We start from the raw sequence: 23,015 nt of genomic DNA on the forward strand, positions 1-23,015 counted from the left end.
TTTGTCCTGGCAACAGACAGTGGTGATGGTTACACAACACTATGAATATATTTAATACCACTGAATTCCACACTTCAAAATGGTTTAAATGGTCAATTTTATGTTCATCTATGTTTCTATGATAAATTTTACCACAATTCAAAAAACTTGAAGGATTACAAATAACAACAACAAAAGACAGTAACAGTCTTCACTGTGTAACATGCACTAGCACATTCATTCTACATCTGGAGACAAATTTCAGTGTGTAGACAAACTCTCGGAGCAGAGAGATAGCTGTGGGTCTTAAAGATGGATCCCTGCCCTCCCCACCTGAGCCTGGACTTGAGAAGTACCCCAAGACCTTCTAATGGGTTCACTGGCTCCACCTCTTGAAGCCACACTCTCTCCACAGAAAGCTGTATCCTACCTTGTGTCCTACACTGTAACACGGTCTCTGCCGGAGCCCCTACGCTGGTCAGAGGGGCCCTTCTGAAGCTGTCTATGTACCTATGTTATGGAAGAAAACAGAACAAACTTCAACTTCAGGGCTTCTCAGAAAATCAGTAAGCCTGCCCAAGTACTGATCAACCTTTCCATTCATATTAATGTCATGGCAATATAGCTACAGAATCAGCGTCATGAGCACATTTACAACTTTTATTAAAATCCCTCCTTGCTCATCTGACTTCTCAGCTGATTATCTTCAAGTCCCAGACTTGTGATGCTATGCTTCGTACTCTAAAATCGTCCGGAATAAGTGACAGACATGGGGCTATAAAAGTATCTGGGATGAGACAAACTCCTTATAACATTAGGCTTATCCCGGTTCATGCCACGAGCAGACACTGACCTGCATCCAGCAGGATGTCACAGAAGACAGACCAGATTGGTAATGAGAAACTGGACAGCAAGAACTGCCCTGACCACCGGCTGGGAGTAGGGCTGGGGGGCAGGTGAAGTCTGGCTGTTGGCTTGGCAGGTTTCATGCCTTTACATACAAACTGACAATACCAAAAAGAAAAGGTTCCTTAACTTAATAAATAGAAAAGGAAATTTTTAAAATTAATTTTAAAAACATACCATTTTACTGATTTTTGTTTCTGATTTTAAAATTCACAAGAGACCTCAGACACTGCTACACACATGCTTTTATGCATACTTTTTAAACTGAGTTTTCTTTAGACGCAACGAAACTGAAGAACCCATTTTTCCCCTTGACCTTCATAAGAGGAAAAATATTAGAAAGGCTAGTCACTCCTTAAAGTTGGCCTTAAGTACCTTCTCCTGTGATATACATTTAAAACACGTATTTGACCTACGTTTCCTCGTGGAGGAGTTTTCATAACTCTTGCTATCCTAAGCACTTTAAAATTAGGAGAAAAAAACATATTCTTCTTAATCACATCCATCTACTAATTAGCTAAACTGCGTAACATTCACGAGTTTGGCCCAGTTTCCTTCTTCTCTATATGCCACTGATCCCATCTTTGGCAGGAAAAAGACCCTGCATTTGTAGAGGCAGCACAATTATACTAGTTTATCTCCCTTACCTTATCAAACAAAAATGATACCACGCTAGAAAAAGAACAAAAACACAACATCCTCAATTTTATTTGCCTGTTGTCAGGACCTGCAGAGCCACACAGTACAGATGGACCAATTTCTGCCTCCGTGAATTTTAAATTGCCTTTGCAACACTTCTCTGGTCCTGACGAGCCAGGTTCCACAATACGTCAGCTCGTGGAATGCAAGCGACTGTGCCTTCCGGTGAGCTCCGTCACTCAGCCTCAGCCACAGCCACAAACTGCACGTCCCACAGCGGGAACAGCACACCAACATGCACAGGGCTGCCGCCGGAAGGGACGCCCGTACGTGCGTTTGCTCCTACAGGATGCACAGAGCCCATGGGCTTGCAGTGTTGTTCTGTGCAGCTGAGAAGGACACACGTGGTGATGACACCTGGTACACACACCCATGCACATGGTTTAAAGAACTTCAAGCAGCTGCACGTGCTCTAATCTATGAGGTCCTTTTCATGATACTGTTATGTGAAAAACGACTCCTAAGCTTAAAGCCAAAGGGCCCAGAACACTGCAGAGAGATTCTTCTACCAACCACGTGTGTGCGTTGTAATATACACCTCCCTAATACCAAGCTTATAATATTTCAGACAACAACAGTTGTAGCACACCAATGACTCTTCTGACTTTCTTTATTCAAAAATAAAGGAGGCACAAAAATATAGAACGAATACGTCCAATGTCATCTGAAATAGCATGTTCACCAGAAGATTTAAAGGTAAACTCGAATGGGGGGGATTCATTACAAATATTAGAGAGAGAATGAACTGTTTTTCAAGAAATGTATCTCAGGAAAATGCTGACTGACGGGGGCAGATGGTTCTTTAACCTCCCGCTTCTGGGCGGCACCGGCAGGTCTCAGGGTCTCTGGGCGGAGAGTGGCTCCGAGGAGCCCCTCCGTGAGCTGCTGACAGGCCCTGCACGGAAGCACAGGTCTTTTCTCAGGCCCCCCTTTGGCAAGAGCAACCAAGCAGCCTCAAGCACTTTCCACTCCAGGAGGAAGTCATGCAGACACATATGAACTCACACCCCTCTCTAGTCATCTCACGGGCCATCCGCAACACACGGCCCACGGCTGGTGGCTTCAGAAGACAAGGTGGGGACCCAGGAGAAGACGTCACGCCAAGCACGGCTATGCATCATGCTGCAGGGCGCGCAGGTCCTCCAGGAGCTCCTGCGCCACCGCCTGCAGGTGGGGGTTGCGGCTCTTGGCCAAGGCTAGGATGCGCTGCAGGGGCAGGGAGCTCCGGAACTCCGAGGCCGACCTGGAGAAGACTTCTGGCTCCAGGACCACAGACTGGACAAGGCGCAGCACATGAAGACACACCTCTGCGTCTGGATCTGGGGGAAAGAGGTAACGCTTCTGGTTAGAATAAAACCTTCTACAGGGACCTTGAGGCAGAATCCACTCCTCAGGGGTTCTTGGCCTTTCTGAATGGCGGATGTTGATGGTTTCATACACGATGAGCAACCCAAAACAGTGTCACTTCTTGATGTAAAAGCTTAGCTCATAAGAGGAGCACGACGATGTCATTCTCTATTTAGTAACATTCTACCTTCAAATGTTACTTACAATCACATAACTTTAAAATGCTGAATTAAAAATACGAGGGTTTTTCATGTAGTCTGCTATCATTCTGTCCAGTTATAAGATTGTTTTAAAAGGTATTACCTTCATTTTCACTCCAAGTGCAGCAAAGCCTTGAGAGACCACACACAGAGATGGCATCTCTTGAGCCACTGAGTTCCGTGAAGTCATAGCTAAGTGACACTCAGGCTGCATTCCACTTCCTATGTGAATGCTCTCTGGAGTCACAGAGCCCGGCAGCCCTGCATATACTGTAGCAGCCACTAAAGAGCAGCTGGACTGAAACAACAGCCCAACACAAGCTGTAACCCTTAACCACCGCGGATGTAGTTCTCCACACCATGTCTCTCAACTGGGCGCCTTCAACATGCCAAGGATTCTGGATTAGACATTGTAATTGGAATCAGATTCAAAATCAGTACCTCTTCCTTAGCACTGCACGTTAAAAACCTTCTAAGAAGTAAGTGGGTTGAGACAGCAGACTGAACAAATCCTCAGTGGGAACTGCCACAGCACCAAGGCTCCCGGAGCCCTTCCCTACTGAACAAGAGCCACCAGGGCACAGTGAGGACTGCTGTGCTGGGAAGCAGAAAAAACCCCTGCTCTACCCTGGGCCCAGACTGCTAAAGTGCTCCTATTTGGGACGAGGGGAAGAAAACTTTCTATGGCACAAAAACTGCCAAAGACAGGCAGAGTGGCTGCTACAGGGAGGAGGACAGGATCACGGGGAAGGCGCCCGCTCAGATACAGGTGGATGGGAGCTGAACCAAAACAACAGAGAACTCCCCTCCGTCCTCCAGCAGCCCAGCAAACACTCAGCGGTTGTGAGAGCAGCCTACTGCTGCAGGGAGAGCAAAAGGATGGAAGGAGATCCCTCCGAGGCACAGACCCAAAGGGAAGGCTCGCAGCTGAGGGTAAGGACTGAGAAAGGACTCTGGTGACTCAGTCCTCACCCTCAGCACAAGGAAGGAGGGGATTTGGAACCAGTGGTGCGGAGGTAACAGCAGCAACAAAACCCAAACCCAGCCCAACACCAATACAGCAGAACAGGAAGTGTAAACCCTCTTTACCTCATTCTCTCCTGCAGGCCAAATGTAGCCCATGACCTGTTTATGCACAGGCTGTGAGCTAAGGGTGGTTTTTACATTTTAAAGGGTTATCTTAAAAGAAAACAAAACAAAAGAAAAATACGCAACAGAAACCACCTGTGACGCTCAAAGCTCAAACTATTTACTAGCTAGCTTGTTACAAGAAAAGTTTGCTGACCTCTGCTCTACTGGCCTACACACAATATCCAACATTCAATCGGAAATTACAATGACAAAGCAAGGGAAACAAAACCTCACTGAAGTAATAAGGTAATCAACAGAGCCAGACTCAGAGATAACCCAGATGTAGAAACAAGTAGAAAAGGAATTTGAAATACATATGATTAATAGATGGGAAAACACTGTTTTAGGGTTCTTGCAGTATACCTGAAGCAGTATAATATTTTTAATGTTTTAATTTAAAATCTTTAACTGTGATTAATATAATTAATACTAATTAACTGATCACAGTGAATTAAAGATTGTTTTGTAAACCCTAGGGCAAGTGCTAAAAAGTGTTTACAATGTAAATGATGAGCCAACAGTGCAGATAAAACAGAATATTAAATACTCAATCCAACAGCAGACAAAAAAGAGTAAAGAAACAACTAGAAACACTTCTGTATTTCTACACACATTAGATGAAAACTGTATAAACACACTGATTAAAAGGCAGAGAGTGCACACAACGTCAACACCCAATTATACACTGTCTACAAGACATCCAAGATAAACGTAAAGACATGGGCTAAAAATGAAAGAACATAAGAAACATTCCATGCAAACACTAGTTAAAAGAAGCCTGCAGAGCATGTATTATTATCAGACAAGGTAGACTTCAGAACAAAACTACCCCCCCACCATGGATAAGGGGGCACACTGCATCATTATAAAGAGCTCAATGCATCAGAAAGACAGACAGTCTTCATCAGCCACGCACCCACCAGCTGAGTTACCAGAGAAACAAACCACAACATGACAGAGATCCAAGTGCAAATTCACAATTTAAGCTGGAAACGTTAATGCTCTTATTTCCATCAACGATTTTAAATAAGAAAGAAAATCAGTGAAGATATAGAATCCCTGAAAAACACTATCAACCAACGTGACCAAATATACATTCAAAAGAATTCAAAGTACATTCCATAATCACAGAGAATTAAGTTAGAAATAACAGGGCTTCCCTGGGGGCGCAGGGGTTCAGAATCCGCCTGCCAGTGCAGGGGACATGGGTTCCAGCCCTGCTCCAGGAAGATCCCACATGCCTCGGAGCAACTCAGCCTGTGAGCTGCAACTACTGAGCCCTCCAGCCACAAGTACTGAAGCCCACAGACACAGAGCCCGTGCTCCACAATAAGGAAGCCACTGCAATGAGAAGCCCGCGCACCACAAGGAAGAGTAGCCCCTGCTCGCCGCAACTAGAGAAAGCCCGTAGGCAGCAACAAAGACCCAACACAGCAACAAATAAATAAATAAAATGTATTTTAAAAAAATAAAAAAATAAAAAATAAAAAGAAATAACAGAAATACATAACAGAGGGCTTCCTAGGTGGTGCAGTGGTTAAGAATCTGCCTGCCAATGCAGGGGATACGGGTTCGAGCCCTGCTCCAGGAAGATCCCACATGCCTCAGAGCAACTAAGCCCGTGTGCTACAGCAATTGAGCCTGTGCTCTGGAGCCCATGAGCCACAACTATTGAGCCCTCGTGCCACAACTACTGAAGCCCACGCGCCTAGAGCCTGTGCTCCACAGCAGGAGGGGCCACGGCAATGAGGAGCCCGCGCATCACAATGAAGAGTAGCCCCCGCTCACCGCAACTAGAGAAAGCCGGTGTGCAGCAACGAAGACCCAACACAGCCAATAAATAAATAACAAAAAAAAATACATAACAGAAAATAACAGAAATACAAAATAACAGAAAAATATGTGAAAAAATCCCCGAATGTTTGGAAATAAAACAACACACTTCTAAATAATGTATGGATCAAGAAGGAAGTCATAAAGAAAAGTAGGAAATACTGTGAATGAAATGAAAATGAAGACACAATGTCATAATTTGTAGATGCAGTTGAATCACTGCTTATCAGGGGAAATATATCACTGAATACCCACAGTGGAAAAGAAAAAGGGCTTAAATTAGTTACCTTAGCTTTCATCAAAAGGAAGGGAGGAAGGGAGGAAGGAAGGAAGGAAGGAAGGAAGGAAGGAAGGAAGGGAGGAAGGAAGGAAGAAGGGAGGAAGAAAGAAAGAAGGGAGGAAGGAAGGAAGGGGTGAATCAAACCCAAAACGCACCAAAGGACAGTAATAGTAAAGAGCAGAAATCAACAGAAATGAGGACAAATAAAAAAACAACCGGGGAAAAAAAAACAATAAACCAAAAAGGTGACCCTGTTAAAAAAAAAAAATCTATAAAATTGATAAAATTCCAGCCAGGCTAAACAAGGAAAGGGGGAAGGAACAAAAGACAGACAGAGATTACAAGTGCTCGGAATGAAAGAGGAGGCGTCACTACAGAACCTGCAGCTATTAAAGGAATAATAATGGAATATTATGAATAAATTTGTGCCCATAAATTTTACAACTTGGGCGGAATGGAGAAACTCCTTGGAAGACAGTAATAAACTACCAAGACTTGTTTAAAAAAAGAATCTCTGGAGCAGGGGACATTACACACAACTGAAGGTGAAGGTTCTGTCTGGAAAACACATTGGATTAAGTTAAAACATACATAAAAATTCTAAGATGCTCCTTCCTCCCCCCTTCTCCGTTTCCAGAGTTGGATGAGTTGCCTCTGGGCAATCTGAGCAACCCAAGAGGAAACATCTAAAGATACCGACCTGTGGGTTCCCAATGAACGGTTGAGCCAGCTCACACTATAGGAAGGTTCACAAGCCCCGCCCACATGCTCAGGGCTTCCAAATCGGCATTATAAATCCCTCCCTTAAACGCAAGCAGAAAACGATGCATTACCAGACACCTGAGGAAAAGATAATTATCATTTTCAACAAAAACAAAAGGAGGGCAAAAGAAAGACTAGGCAATGAGAAGAAAACTTTTTTAAACTTTATTAATCTCCTTCTCAAGGAGATTTTTTAAAAAGTTGTATCATCTATTAAGAATGGGATGCTAATTTTAAAAAATTCCCAAAAAAGGCATCTGGAAATAAATGCATGATAGCAGAGATGAAGACTTCAATAAGCAGTATGGAAAATAAAGTAGAGGAAATCTCTCAAAAGCAGTACTAAAAGACAACGGGATGCAAACACTTCCTAAAAAAACTGAGGAGGAGGGAATGCTTCCTAACTCATTTTATGAAGCCTACATCACCCTGATACCAAAACCAGGCAAGGACAACACAAAAAAGAAAACTGCAAGCCAGTATTCTCTGACAGACATAGATGCAAAAGACCTCAATAAAATATTAGCAAACCAAATTAAAAAAAATACATTAAAGGATCATACACCATGATCAAGTGGGATTTACTCCAGGGATACAAGAAAAGTGCAACATCTGCAGAACAATCAATCCACGTGTTACATGACATTAATAAAATGAAAGGTAAAAAGCATATGATCATCTCAATAGATGCAGGAAAAGCACTTGACAAGATTCAACATCAATTTACAATAATAGGGCTTCCCTGGTGGCACAGAGGTTAAGGATCCGCCTGCCAATACAGGGGATACGGGTTTGAGCCCTGGTCCAGGAAGATCCCACATGCCGCTGAGCAACTAAGCCCATACTCCACAACTATTGAGCACGTCCTCCAGAGCCTGTGAGCCACAACTACTGAGCCCACACGCTGCAACTACTGAAGCCCATGCGCCCAGAACCTGTGCTCAGCAACAAGAGAAGGCACTGCAATGAGAAGCCTGCACAACACAACGAAGAGTAGCCCCTGCTCGCCTGCAACTAGAGAAGGCCCACACACAGCAACAAAGACCCGACCCAACCAAAAATAAATAAATTTACTAAAAAAATTATGGTAATAACTCAATAAAGTGGGTAGAGAAGGAACGTAACTCAACATAATAAAGGCCACATACAACAAAGCCATAGCTAACGTCATACTCTCTGGTGAAAAACCGAAAGGTATCCCTCTCTAAGATCAGGAACAAGACAAGAATGCCCACTCTTACCACTCATTCCATATACTACTGGAAGTCCTAGCCAGAGCAATTAGGCAAGTAAAAGAAAACAAAAGGTGCACAATTTGGAAGAGAAGAAGTAAAACTGTCACTATTTGCAGACAACATGATTTTATAGAGAGAAACCCTGAAGATTCCACCAAGAAAAAAGAAAAAAACTATTAGAAATAATAAACAAATACAGTAAAGTTCCAGGGTATAAAATCAATATTAAAAAATCTGTTGTCATATATATACTACCAACTGTAAAATAGTCAGTGGGAAGTTGTTGTATAACAAAGGGAGTCCAACTCGAGGATGGAAGATGCCTTAGAGGACTGGGGCAGGGAGGGTGGGGGGGACTCGAGGGGGGGAGTCAAGGAAGGGAGGGAATACAGGGATATGTGTATAAAAACAGATGATTGAACCTGGTGTACCCCCCCCCAAAAAAAAAAAAAGTCTAAAAAATCTGTTGTGTTTCTTTACACTAACAACAAACTATCAGAAAGAAAAATTAAGAAAACAATACCATTTACAATTACAACAAAAAGAATAAAATACCTACAAAGAAACTTAACCAAGAAGGTGAAAGACCTGTACACTGAAAACTCTAAGACACTGTTGAAAGAAACTGAAGACACAAAGAAGTGGAAAGATATTCCATGCTCATGAACTAGAACGTTACACATCGTTATATTTTTTTTTTCTGTATACCTGTGAGTCTGTTTCTGTCTTGTTATATTCATTCGTTTTATTTTTTAGACTCCACATACAAGTGATAAAACAGTATTTGTCTTTCTCTGTCTGACTTATTTCACTAAGCAAAATACCCTCCAGGTCCATCCATTTTTTGGCAAATGGTAAAATTTCATTCCATTGTATATATGTACCACATCTTCTTTATCCATTCGTCTGTTGATGCACACTTAGGCTGCTTCCACATCTTGGCTATTGTAAATAATGATGCTGTGAACATCGGGATGCATGTATCTTTTCAAATTAGTGTTTTTGTTTTCTTCAGATATATACCCAGGAGTGGAATGGCTGGATCATGGGGCAGCTCTATTTTTAGTTTTGAGGAACCTCCATACTGTTTTCCACAGTGGCTGCACCAATTTATACTCCCACCAAGCATACAAGGGTTCCTGCCAGGTGTGAGGTGATAGCTCACTGTGGTTTGGTTTGCATTTCTCTGATGATTAGCAACATTTAGCATCTTTTCATGTGCCTATTGGTCATCTGTTTGTCTTCTTTGGGAAAATGTCTATTCAGGTCTTCTGCCCATTTTTTAATTGGGTTCTTTGTGTTTTGATATTGAGTAGTAACAGTTGTTTATATATTTTGTATCTTAATCCCTTATCAGTCATCTCATTTGCAAATATTTTCTCCCATTCAATAGGCTGTCTTTTCATTTTGTCATTGGTTTCCTTTGCTGAGCAAAAGCTTTTAAGTTTAATTACATACCATTTGGGGGTTTTTTGCTTTTGTTTCCATTGCCTTAAGAGACAGATCGAAAAAAACAGTGCTACTATTTATGTCAAAAAGAGTTCTGCCTATGTATTCTTCAAGGAGTTGTATGGTTTCCAGTCTTACATTTAGGTCTTTAATCCAGTTTGAGTTTATTTTTGTATATGGCATAAGAAAATATTTTAATTTCATTCTTTTACATGTAGCTGTCTGGTTTTTTCGGCACTACTTATTGAAGAGACTGTCTTTTCCCCTTTGTATATTCTTGCTTCCTTTGTCGCAGATAAATTGACCATAAGTGTGTGGCTTTATCTCCGGGCTCTCTATTCTGTTCTACTGATGTGTCTGTTTGTGTGCCAATACCATGCTGTTTGATTACAGTAGCTTTGTAATATAGTCTGAAGTCAGGGAGTATGTGTTCTCCAGCTCCAATTCTTCTTTCTCAAGATGGTTTTGGCTATTCAGGATCTTTCTGTTCCCATACAAATTTTAAAATTATTTGTACTAGTTTTGTGAAAAATGCCATCAGCATTTTGATAGGGATTGCACTGAATCTGTAGGTTGCCTTGGGTAGCATGGCCTTTTAACAATATTAATTCTTCTAATCCATTAACATGGTATATCATTCCCAACTGTTTGTGTCACCATCAATTTCCTTCCTTAGTGTCTTACACTTTTCAGTGTATAGGTCTTTTACCTCCTTCAATTTATTCCTAGGTATTTATTCTTTTTGATGTGATTGTAAATGGGATTGTTTCCTTAATTTTTCTTTCTTATAATTCCTTGCATAGAAATGCAATAGATTTCTGTATATTAATTTTATATCCTGCAACTTTACCAAATTCACTGATGAGCTCTAGCAGTTTTCTGGTGGTGTCTTTTCTATGTATATGTATCATGTCATCTGCAAGCAGTGACAGCTTTACTTCTTCCTTTCCAATTTGCGTTCCTTTTCTTTTTCCTGTCTGACTGCTGTGGCTAGGACTTCCCCAATCAGTATTTTTATTTGGCATACTGGGGAAAAGTGTCAGCTTTACAATACAGAATCTTCTCAGCCAAAAAAGGATCTTTTTTTTTATTCAAGCTTGTTTATCTTCATCAATAGAATTTTTCATAAAAGATTAAAAAAAAAAAAAAGCAAAGAGATGAACAGTAGGAACGGTCCAACACCAAATAATAGATATTCCAAAAGGAGAAAACTGAGTCAGCAGATAGGAAGAAATCACTCTATTATGACTCGATAATTCAAAATAATTTTTTAAAGATTCCTAGAATCAAAAGATATGTTTCTAAACTGAAAGGTCCTTTTTAGTTTCCAGTAAAATTGATAAAAGTTACATCTAATACACCAGACATGTCAATATAAAATTTAAGTTCAGAAAATGAAACAAAGAGAAAATTCTACAAGTTTCTAGAGGGAAAAAAGACCATATACAAAGAATCAGGAATCAAAACTTCTCGACACTGGACATGAGAAGATGATGGAAAGTTGCTTTCAAATTTCAGAAATAAAAAGTAATTCTAACCTGGAATTCTATACCCAGCCAAACTATGACTATTATAGGTGAGAATAAAATAAAGACATTTCAGACATAAAGCTTTGTCTCCTCAATTATACTTCAAAAACAAACTCATAGAAAAAGAGAACAGATTTGTGGTTATCAGAGGCAGGGAGTACAGGGAGAGGGAATTGGATAAAAGTGGTCAAAAGTACAAATGTCCAGTTATAAGATAAATAAGTACTAGGGATATAATGTACAACATGATAAATAGAATTTACATTGCTGTATGCTACATATGAAACTTGTTAAGAGAGAAATTCCTGAGTTCCCATCTCAAGTAAAAAAAATTTTTTTCTATTGTTTTAATTTTGTATCTGTATGAGATGAGGTATGTTCACTGCACGTACTGTGGTCACCATTTCACGATGTGTGTAAGTCACATCATTATGCTGTACACCTCACACTTACACAGTGTTGTGTGTCACCTATATCTCAATAAAACTGGGATAAAATATAAAATTAAAGAAATAAAATAAAACCACAATAACACTGTACCCCATCAGACTGGCTAAGGTGAAGAAGGCTGACAGTAGCAGGGGTGGTGAGCACGGAAAGGAGCCAGAAGCCCCCATGCTGTTGGTCAAATTTACACTGGGTACAACCACCTTGGAGAACAGCCCTGCACAAGCTATAGAGTTGAAGACATGCACGTCTACAGATCAAAACTTCCATTCTTAAAATATACACCCAACAGGAAAACACACATGTTTACCATAATCAGGCACAAGAATTTTTGGAGCAGCATTATTTGTAAAACCCCCAAACCTGAAACAAGCCAAGTGTACAATTCAAATGGTAAACAGAAAAGTCACATAATGAAATATTATACAGCAGTGGTTCTCAACTGGGGAGGGGCACCTAGCCCTCCAGGGGACACGTTTTGTTGTCACAACTAGGACGGGAGTGCTACTGGCAACAAGCAGCAATACGGCACTGAACAGGCAACAGCACCAGGAACCTACAAACAAAACGTGAATGAAGAAGCCGACACAAAACATGATTCCATTGACATTTTCAAAAATAGGGGAGAAGAGAAAGCAGTCAGGGGTTAGGAGGGGACAAAGGGTTTCCAGGGTGCTGGCAACTTCCCATTCCTCAACCTGGGTGGTGTTAAGTGTTCTTCTGCAATAATTCTCTCAGCTTTGCCTTTATGTCTTGTGTACTTTTCTCTAAATATGTTACACTTGTTAAACTTATTTTGATAAAGGAAAGAAGGGAAAAAGGAGGAAAGGGGAGAAGGCAAGGAGGGGGAGAGAAGGAAGACTAACTTCCTAAAGTCAATCCAGAGATGCTCTTCGCAGGCCCCCCAACTCCTGCGGTCCTCCCTACTTACCCACTCAGGTCCACGCTGATCTCTCCTCTCCCCGGACCCCTTGCTCTGCTGGAGGCCCTGCTGCCTGACTCAGGTTCCAGCCTGGCCACTTGATCCCCGGGTGGCGTTAGTAGCAACCCCACAGGGCGGGTGAGGGGATGATGTGAGTTAAGTGCACGCAACAAGCTCAGGGCAAGGCCCAGCACTGAGCAAGCCCTCAGCCAACGTTAGTTATCGTCGCCATCTCGTCGAGCACTCTGCACCATCTCAAATCACTTCTCGTAAGTCGTGCCTCTTGTGATGGTCAATTTTATGTGTGATGGTCAATTTTATGTGTAAAAATAAAACTGGGACAGAACTATAGCACTAGCTTCCCTGGTTCTCTGGCTTGCAGAGCACGGGTCTTCTCGGCCTCCATAACTGCATGAGCCCATTCCTATAATGAATCTCCCCATATCTATCAATCTACTCATCCTATTGGCTCCGTTTCTCTGGAGAACCCTGACACACGTTCCCTGCAAATTTCAAGTTCTTGAGTGCAGGATACAAGGCAGTAACCCTCACAGACCCAGACCCGGTGCTATGCGCACCCCGGACGCTTACCGGGAGTCTCTGCAGACTGGCTGATACTGCATCGGAGTGCCCAGCATGTGTGCTGTGCAAAGCTTGCTGGTCCACAGAGACGCACCTGCATCACAATGAGTCCCACTGTATACAAAGTGTATCCAGTTTCCCAGACGGGCAGGAGAGCCGCAGTTCACACCCTGCAGCAGGGCCTCTGCTCCCGGGAGAACTGCCCGGGCTGACCGTCTATCAGACCCAAGTCTGACCGTAGACAGACTCTGAAAAGAAATGATGCCAAACATATCTTCCAAACCCACTACACACCACACCAGCAGCGCACCCGGCCAAGAAATCAAACTCTTGTTTCCCTTTGTTGCTTGCAGGCCTTTTTCCCTTAAAGATATAGGTGCCTTGAATATTAAACCATAAGTTACAAATACCTCTAAAGCCACCAGAGTGTCATCAACTAAAATCCAAGCAGTCGTCATTCAATTCGTGCCGTGTACACTATTTGTTCCAAGTGACAAGTCAACGTTTTAGAAACTCTTACTTTTCTACATCCTCTGTGAATCTTCCCAGCCGTCACTGCACTGCCTCCCCTGCGTCAGCTGGTGACGTCTCCCAGTGGTCACGGCACCCACCAACCCTCACCTAAATGCAAACGTATGCAACTCCTAAGAAAAACGACACTGAGGATTTCTCTACACTTACTTCTCTGGGGTAAAGGAGGAATTCACTGGATCAAGAAATGAAACAAAATCCATCTTCACAAATCAACCAAAACTCATTCTCTGATTCTTGAACCAGGAGACAGTTATTGAGCCTTAAGCATTAAGACAGATCAGATTCATGATATCTAACACTGCCACAAGAGCCCTCACATGGAAGCAGCAGTCAGAGTCAATGCAGCACCCTAACACAAAGACAGTGAGCAAACACTTGTCCTCCCAGCCTGCGAGCATCTCCGCATCCTCCTAGGAGCGCCCCTCCCCCAGCCGCAGCGCCTCCTGCCCCCAGGCTCCACCAGAACATGAGCTCTGAGAGCCCAGCACCTTGCCCTGTCTTCCCTAAAACAGCAGCTCAGAGAAGAAACCTACATGCTAGGGAAATGAGCAAGGGAAAAGGGAGGGTAAGCATGCTTCAGCGTGTTGGGAGTAAAGTATAAAAAGAGAGCTTGATAAGACATGAATTTGAAGGTGATTACAAAAGGTTTGACCACACAATCCTTTAAAATTATAAGAACAATTAAGATATAATTTGATTTTTAATTCCTCTCCATGAAAATCTAATCTACTGAATGAAACAAAACCAAACAGAAGGAAACCGGCCCCTCCGTCAATATAGTTCAACATGGCAGGAGGTGGGGGCTCAGCAGCTGCCCACTCCCCGCTCTGAGAGCCAGCGCCCTCTCCCAGACAGCCCGCCCAAGGCGTCTCTAGGGCACTTCAGAGCAAGGAGAGGAACCATTCTACCAAGTTCCAGAGCTCTCACAGCCCAGAGCCTGCTCTCAGGGAAGCAGTCAGCCGTGAGGGCTACAGCTTCACTCCAGAAACGCTGTCCCTGTTGAGAAGGTTTCCGGAAGGTCTCCTGGAAGTGCCTTCAGAGCCAGTCTGAGAGTCACACCCAAACATCGCTGTCACCGCCTCAGACGCCGACTGCAGGTCTGCCTCAGGATCCTGACACCCGGGGTGTCCGGAGTGAGTCGGGCCACAATGCCCTGGCCGCTCATCCATCATGCACTCAGCTGATGAGCCGCTGCTGACCCAGCCTCAGGCGCCCCCTGAGCCGCCCGCCCGCACCCCCCGCCCAAGCCTGCAGGCTCCCCGGTGCAGCTCAGCATCCTCCAGGTCCTCCTCCCCTCGTCCTGCTTCCGTCCTGCGCCCTCAGTGTCTCCTTTGCTTGCTCCTCCTCTTCCTCCTGCACTGAAAACACTGGAGTGGCCCAGGCCCGTCCTCAGACCCCTCTCCCTCCTGGGATGACACAGTCCCCTGCTAAGGCCACACGTGCTTCCTATACCACGACGGCTCACAGGGTGGTCTCCAGCCCCAGACTCTGCATCAAGTCAGCTCATAAACCCAACCGTGCACTTTGCATCTCCCTCTGAACATCAAACAGACATCTCAAATTTAACATGCACCAAACTACTGGTTCCTCCCCAAGTCCTCCCAATAGCACCACCAGTGACGCAGCTAGACATCTCAAATTTAACATGCACCAAACTACTGGTTCCTCCCCAAGTCCTCCCAATAGCACCACCAGTGACGCAGCTAGACATCTCAAATTTAACATGCACCAAACTACTGGTTCCTCCCCAAGTCCTCCCAATAGCACCACCAGTGACGCAGCTACTCAGCCCCAAACTCAGGCATCACCCCTGCTGGCCCTCCCTCATATCCCTGTCCCTTCGAAACGGACCCTGAATCCAGCTGCATCAATCACCATCGCCGCTACTGCTACCCTCAGGCTGCCACGACCTTCCCACCCACACCCTGCACCTGCCTCCTGCTCCCCCGCCCCCAGCCCCGCCACAGCAGCCAGATGGAGCCTGGTGACTACCCTTCAGACCAGGGCTGCCCCTAGGGCCAACGGACTCCCTGACCTCCTCTCCTGACACTGCCCTGCACCCTCTCCGCCACACTGCCACTCACCCTCACATTCTCACAGCCCATGGCTGCCACAGGGCCTTCCCACTGCCCCTCCTCGGCCGGGGATGCTCTGCTCACAGATCTCTGATGGCTTGTCCCCGACTTCACTCAGGTCTCCACTCACACGCCCACAGAGCAGCCCCACCTCATGCCTCGAGGTCCTCACACCACCCATCTTTATTTGTATTACATGATCTCCACCATTCTGCGGGTCAAGTCTCTCCATCTGAATATAAGGTCCATGAGGGAAGAGTGCTGTCTTGTTCACTTTTGAACCTCCAGTTCCTAGGGCAGGCGTGGCGCTCAAGGGACACTGCTAAGATATGAGCTGCCCGAGTGCTCCAAGCTGCAGCGCACTCTGCCCACGGCGCCAGCCACCATGGGGACAGGTAAAGTGCTGAACCGCCAGGGGGCAGGTAAAGCCCCGGCTCAGCAGCAGGGTCTGCAGAAGGGATGTCAAGCCCCAGCAGCGTACTTTGTGGGAGACAAAAGAAATACAACCTCTAGTCTCTACTCTCTTACCTAGTTAGGGATTTTTTTCAATAAAATAGTTTCAAGGCCATTAACAAGCACCAGATTAGAAAGTACAAAATATGAGTCTGTTTGTAATATTCACCATGAGACCCTAAAGAAAGAATGATCAGTCTTGGGGGTGGGACATCTGGAAAGGCTCCCTAGAGAGTCGTTTCTAGTTGGATTTTGAAGATCTGGGAAGATAATGCGTCTAATCATCTATCGTATTTCTAATTTTTTCTTTCCAAAATCCAAAAAGATGTTATAACGTCAACCTTTACCTACTAACACCCCCTCCGAACGGATGTGAGCATCCTGGCTTCTCCCATCAGCGCGTCTGTTTCTGGATCACACTCCAGCAAGATTCCTTCCTTCCCTCTTTCCAAAACCACTTCTCAGCTTTCTCCGCACAATACTTTAGACAACAGGTCACACATGGAGGTAAGTGGAGAGGGATTACTTAGCCCAGCTAGGAATTTGCTCCTTTTCTAAAATACACTTGCGCGGCAGATGGGTCAGCTCTGGTCCACGTGCAGAGCCTGAATCCCCATCTCAACAGAGCAGAATACATTAAAATAAGCAATACCACTGGAAAACACAGAATTCTCATAATGGTTTATCATCTATTAAATTCAGGCAACACACAATTTTCACATTTCAAATTAAATGTAGGTTTAAATCATAAAACCAGCATGGCCCAGGAGAAAACACACAAGCTTAGGCAGAGGGTTTGGAGTCAGAGCGCCAGGATACGAACACCAAATATGGTCCCTTCCTAACTGCCCAGCCTTAGCAAGCAAGGATTTCACATGCCTAAGCCTCAGTTTCCTGGTCAGTAAACCAGGACACACGCATCTCAAAGGGTTTGAGGGAGCACATCAGAGAAGGCACGTAAGCACAAGCTGGGCAGAGCAAGGGCTCCGTAACGCAGCTGCTGAACTCTGCCTGGCTGCTGTACTTCCTCCAGCCACGAGGACGACCACACACCTGTGGCCTGAGAGAATTTAGGCCTCTCATCTGAAAGATCGCTCCAAGGGTTACCTTCTGGGTTATTTTTCTGGGAAGTTCAGTTTACAGACATTAAGTTATAAACAAGAGAGTTGGTGCCAGCAGCTGCTTCTATGTCCCGTGATGCTGCCGCGTAGAGAGCAGCAGCCGCAGGGATGCGAGGAGGATGCTGCGAGCTGGTCGCCGCGACAGCCGGCTCCTGAGTGCTTCCCAAGGAGGAGGGTGGCCACGAGCCCAAGGGAGAACAGAAAGCTACCAGATCCCCCCATACTGTAATTCTCTTTGTGGAGCTTTTGCCTTCACACAAAGAGGAAAAAATATTGAAAAAAAAAAAGCAAAAAGCACCAGTGACCTGTGGGATAATATCAAGCTTGTTGGTGGAGTCCTAGAAGGAGAGGAGGGGCAGACATAAAAACAGTTTGAAGATATAACGGCCCAAAATATCCAAATTTGAGGTAAACCACAAACTTACAGATCCAAGAAGGTAAAGGCACATCACAATCAAATGTGTAAAAACCAGTGATAGAGAGAAACTCTTAGAAGCAACAAGAGGAAAAAACCACATGAGGCAGAGAGAAAAAAGATAAGAACAGCAGACTCCTGGTGAGAAACCATGTGGGCCAGAGGACAGGGGGCAGCATCTTGAAAGTAATGAAACCTCTAATTCCATACCCGGCCAAAGTATCTTCCAAAATTAATGGTGAATAAACACTTTGTATGACAAACAGAAACTGAGAGAATCCTAACCAGCAAACCTGCACCCCAAGAAAAATCCTTCAGGCACAAGGAAAATGATACCAGGTGGAAACCGAATCCATACAAAGGAACAAGAGCACCAGGAATGGTAAATCATAGACCTTTTTCTTCACATTTTTTCAACCTCTTTAAAAGACAGCTGTTTAAAGCAAAAATCATAAAAATGTATTTTGAGGTTTTCAACATACATATGACAATTGTAAGAGAATGGAAAGGGGGAAAAGAAGTATACTGTCGTGTGCTTCTTACACTACACGAGTGGTATAATATACTTTGAAGATGGACTATAAGTTAAACATGTATATCTTCTACCCTAGAGTAAGCACTAAAAGAAATATTTTTAAAGAAGAGAAATAGCTAATAAGCCAACAATGGAGATAAAATGGAATCACACAATAATACTAAATTCATCCAAAAGAAAGGTGAAAAAGAACAAAGAACAGATATGACAACCAAAAAACAAATAGCAAGATGACACTTAGACCCACAGAAATTAATAATCACATTAAATATAAATTATCTAAATAAATACTACAATTGAAAAGCAGAGATTTTCAGATTAATTTTAAAAACTAAACGCCCAACTACATGCTGTTTATAAGACATTCACATTAAATATAAAGACACAAGTAGGTAAAAGAATGGAAATATACTTTTAACATTTTATATATACATATTTTATATATGTGTATTCTACACAAATATTAAAATATACTAATACTAATCAAAAGATGCAGTGGCTATACTGACCTCAGGCAAAGCTCAATTCAGAGGAAGGATTATTACCAGGGATAAGGAGGGACATTTTGTAATGATAAAAAAAAGTCAATCTATTAAGAGGCCGTAACAATTCCAAATGTTTACATACTTAACAACAGAGCTTCAAATCACATGAAGTGATAACTGACAGAACTGAAAGGAAAAATAAATCCACAGTGATGGTCAAAGGTTTTGATATCCCTCTCTTGATAACTGATAGAACAACTAGAAAATCAGTAAGGATACAGAAGACCTAAACCACATTATCAACTAACTTGAAAGTATGGACATGTACAGAACACACCCAAAAACAATAAAATACACACTCTTTTTCAAGTGCACGTGGAACATTTATAACAGAGACCATATTTGGTGCTATAAAACAAGTCTCAATAAACTTAAAACAACTGGAATCAGACACAGTATGTTCTCCGACCACAGCAGAACTAAATGTATCTAAGTTAGATATATTTCCAACACCAGAAATATACCTAGAAAATCTCCAAACAGTTGGAAATTACATGTCGACTTAGATTAAAGCATGTGCCACACAACAAGCACACTCAGGAGCCAGAGGGTCGCAGCCCCCAAAGGTGAGGAACGCGCCACACACTGCGTTACGTCTGCACTCTCGCAGTCAGGTGTGACAGAGTCTTCCCGTATGTATCCCAAACACACAGATGCGTAAGCATTCTCTTCATCGCAAATTATCCAGGGGTCCTCAGGAGGCCCCCCAATACAACCGCACACCCTAGAAGGCCCACGAGGTCCCACAGGCCGTACCCAAGGCTCTGCCCTCCTCCGTCACTGCCGCCCCCTCCCGCAGGCTCGCGGGTCTCCTGTTCCCGTCCCCACACAGCTCCCGGGGCGCTCCCTCCACAGTTCCATCCCTAGCCCTCCAGCACGCTTTCAGTCCCCACAACTCTGCTAAGTGTGCTTTCCCAAGGAATCCAGGGACGTCGGGACACTGGACCTAACGGCCCGGTTCATACTCTCGCAGGACACCTGGCAGCTCTCCCTCTTCCCCAGGGCAACTCCGCCTCCACCACCAAACCCGCTCTCCCGGCTAGAGCCAAGCTGAGCGAGCACGTTAAGCTCCGCCTTCCCACCTCACTTCCTGCGCCAGCAGCCGGGCCGGTGATCAGCAGGCGCTCCACAAGGCTGAGGGAGTGAACGAGTGAATCTGTGAGTGAAAGACTGGGGGTGAGCGTGCCCCCAGCAGGCAATGGCCACACCCCTGCATGGGGGAGCAAAGCGGGGTGTGATCGCTGTTCCCCCACGTGCTAGCGCTGTGACTGCAGAAAATACACGTTTTGGTGTCACATTTTTGCCCAAGGTCACAGATAGGGGGAACACGGCCCGCCCCACACACGGCTATGAGGGTGAGTCCCATGTGCAGTGGGCCCACAGCTCTGTAAACGGGCTGTGCGGTGCGCGGCCCAGAGGACACGAGGCTCCCCCAAGGGCTCGTAAACAACGCTGCCCTCTCACAGTGAAATGAGGAAGACCACACACTTAGAACATACAGATCAGGAACCTGAGTGAAAACATGAACAGAGAGTCGCAGACCCTGCTGCAGCCTCCAGAGGCCAGACCCAAGTTCCCTCCTGTATCTGACACGGATGGGGCTCTGACCCCACTGCAGGTGATGGCTGAGTACTAGGCAGGGAACAGGACGCGACATCTCCACCCTCACAGGGCACAGACAGTGTGACGGGCACAGCAGGCACCCTGGCAGGCAGACTGTGGGAACGGAGGGGCTGGCCAGGCTCGAGCGTGGCAGGAGCTGGTGGAGAGGCAGGGTGAGGGGGGTGCTGAGGACCTCGAAGAACATGGGCCCCTCGCCAGACCCGAGTGCCCACGGTTTCAGGGCAGCTCTGTGACGGGTAGTTTGGCTTGCTAAGGACTCAGAACTTGGGAAGAAGGTGCTCTGGGTGGGGACAAGAGCATCCCAGTCACTAGTCATGACTGCCCCGAGGTCGAGTGCTGCACCCGCCCCCTGCTCTGTAAACCTCAGTTTCTGTGAGTGGGTGTGACCGGAGGCAGTATCCTGGGCCCTCAGTATCCTGAGCATCCCAGGCCCTGAGAGAGGGAGGAGGCCCAGACCTCGGGCCCAGCTGGCCTCTTAGCTGACTGTCTCCAGCAAGCCTTCCCCTGGAAAACATCACAGTCACCTCACCATGGCCTCTCAACCCGGGATTCTAGCCAGCACTTAGATTCCATAAAACCAATCCACCACCCGCTTATCAGCCGGCTGCCCATACCCGCTGACTCTTCTGAAGACACCAGCAAATCTACAAGTTGGGCATTTATCTTGGGATAAAAAACCCTCTTCAAATTCTGATAAAAGCTGTGAATTAATCCTCCCCAAGACCAACACACACACACACACACCCTTGAAGACACCAGGGTACAAGGCTCTGCCGCAGGGGGGAAGCCGGCAATCTGCTGGACGGATCCTGGTTTTCCCTGCTGGGAGGCAGATGCCTTCCTCAGCACTGTGGGAAAGGGGCCCAATCAGAGCTGCCCCACCTGCTCTCCAGCTTAGGCAGTGGCTAGAGGGAGCCAGCAGGACCAGCCAGCAGACTCACAGAGCTCTGGCCACCCCGCCCCGCTCCTCCTCTCCTCCCAGGCCGGAGGAGCCCACAGGTGTGCACGAGGTGGTCCAAGTGCAGGAGCCGCAGGAGGACTTCTCTCCCCTTCCTCACTTCTAACAAAGTTCCCACTGTGCTTTTAAAACAGCCTATTCATATGTTCTCTCTGATTTAAAAATCAGACTCAAAACATATGCACCTCCAGGGTTTGGTAGTTTTCAGATGTTAGTGTTTATATCACAATCCTGGTAATAGGCCGTCAGCCACTGACAAAGGTCACAGCACAGAAAAATACGAAGCTTCATTCAGACCCGCGAGTGCCTCCTCCTTCCAGGTGCTGCAGAACCACCCCCGTACACTGAAAATAAGAGCAACTACTTTCAAAGCCTGAGCATTTCCACGGAGACGCTGTAAAGCTGCCACGAGAACGCCACCGTTCCTTCACACGATGGGTTCTCAGGCTCCCTACAGGAATCAAGAAGGCGCGAGATCTCTCCAGCCGCAAGGTGGGAGGAATGGAACTCCCACTGCTGTAGGACCAAGGGTCGTCCCGGCCACCCACTGCAGGCCTGAGTCTCCCCTGAAGGAGGTGACGATAAGTGCAGCGTGCGCGTGGTGAGCCGCTCACCGCTGGCAAAGTGCTTTCACACGCTCCACTGCCTTTCTACTCCGGGGGAAAATCTCTTTAGGCCAAGAGGAAAGAATCACTCTGCCTTCAAGTCACCTGCCAGAGTCAGACATGCTTCTTCCCCGACTCAGGAGGAAGGAGCGGACTGCTAGGATCCCACCGAGGAGTAAGGGAACCCCTTGAGGAGCTTCCATCCCACCTGCAGTGAAGAGTGGCCAAGACTAGGACCCACTGGAAGACCCACTGAACGACAATGGCAAATCCTGAGGATATTCAAACCCTAACTCAGAGTCCCTTCCAGACCCCCAGGCGCAGTCGTGGCAAGGGGATCAGCCTCAGACGGGGCCACTGCTCTCCTGGGCCCAGAGCCCAGTGACTCACATTTCCTAGCGGGGAAGCAGTGGAGGTTTTGCTGTTCGTTCTACGCCTTCATCCACGGCATTCAAGTCGCATTAGATCAGCTCCGCCAAAGCACCACACTCCTACCTGTGTGGCCTCTGAGAACCCTACGCTTCCACGCACCTTAGCACCTCTGTGTATAAAACATACCTGCTGTAAAGACTACACAGAGCACAGTAAGCACAGGCTTTGGTCCAGCAGCTGTCATGTCGCACGTGCAGAGGACGCGCTGCCCTCCTGTGAGCTCCGCTGCTGCTCACCACAGAAGCACCGTGGGTGTGGGTGGGTGTGGCCCCGGATTAAAAATAAGCCAGTCACACATACTCCACAAAACAGTACACAGAAGGCAACCCTCACTCTCACAGACGAAAACCCTGCCTCGGTGACGCTGACTCTTTTAAAGAATGGTACAATGATAATCTGTCTTCTGTCTTCCTGTAAG

General features: G+C 45.5%; 1 protein-coding gene across 6 annotated transcripts in view; it reads right to left on the bottom strand.

Moving 5' to 3' along the window:
* Window positions 1–2,138: 2,138 nt before the first annotated feature.
* Window positions 2,139–23,015, bottom strand: part of HSF2BP (heat shock transcription factor 2 binding protein) — an 84,287-nt gene continuing 63,410 nt past the window's right edge. For 2 of the 6 annotated variants that reach the window (XM_057696130.1, XM_057696129.1), the window contains exon 10: window positions 2,140–2,903. In XM_057696130.1, the coding sequence (XP_057552113.1) occupies window positions 2,695–2,903 (209 nt within the window). In that variant the 3' untranslated portion in view covers window positions 2,140–2,694. Of the gene's footprint in view, window positions 2,904–13,310; window positions 13,550–23,015 lie in introns of all 6 variants that reach the window. The other 4 variants (XR_009047644.1, XM_057696131.1, XM_057696137.1 and 1 more) reach the window with 4 other exon arrangements.

The sequence above is a fragment of the Hippopotamus amphibius genome, chromosome 10 (genome assembly GCF_030028045.1).
Source record: "Hippopotamus amphibius kiboko isolate mHipAmp2 chromosome 10, mHipAmp2.hap2, whole genome shotgun sequence".
In the NCBI taxonomy this organism is placed as follows: Eukaryota; Metazoa; Chordata; class Mammalia; order Artiodactyla; family Hippopotamidae; genus Hippopotamus; species Hippopotamus amphibius.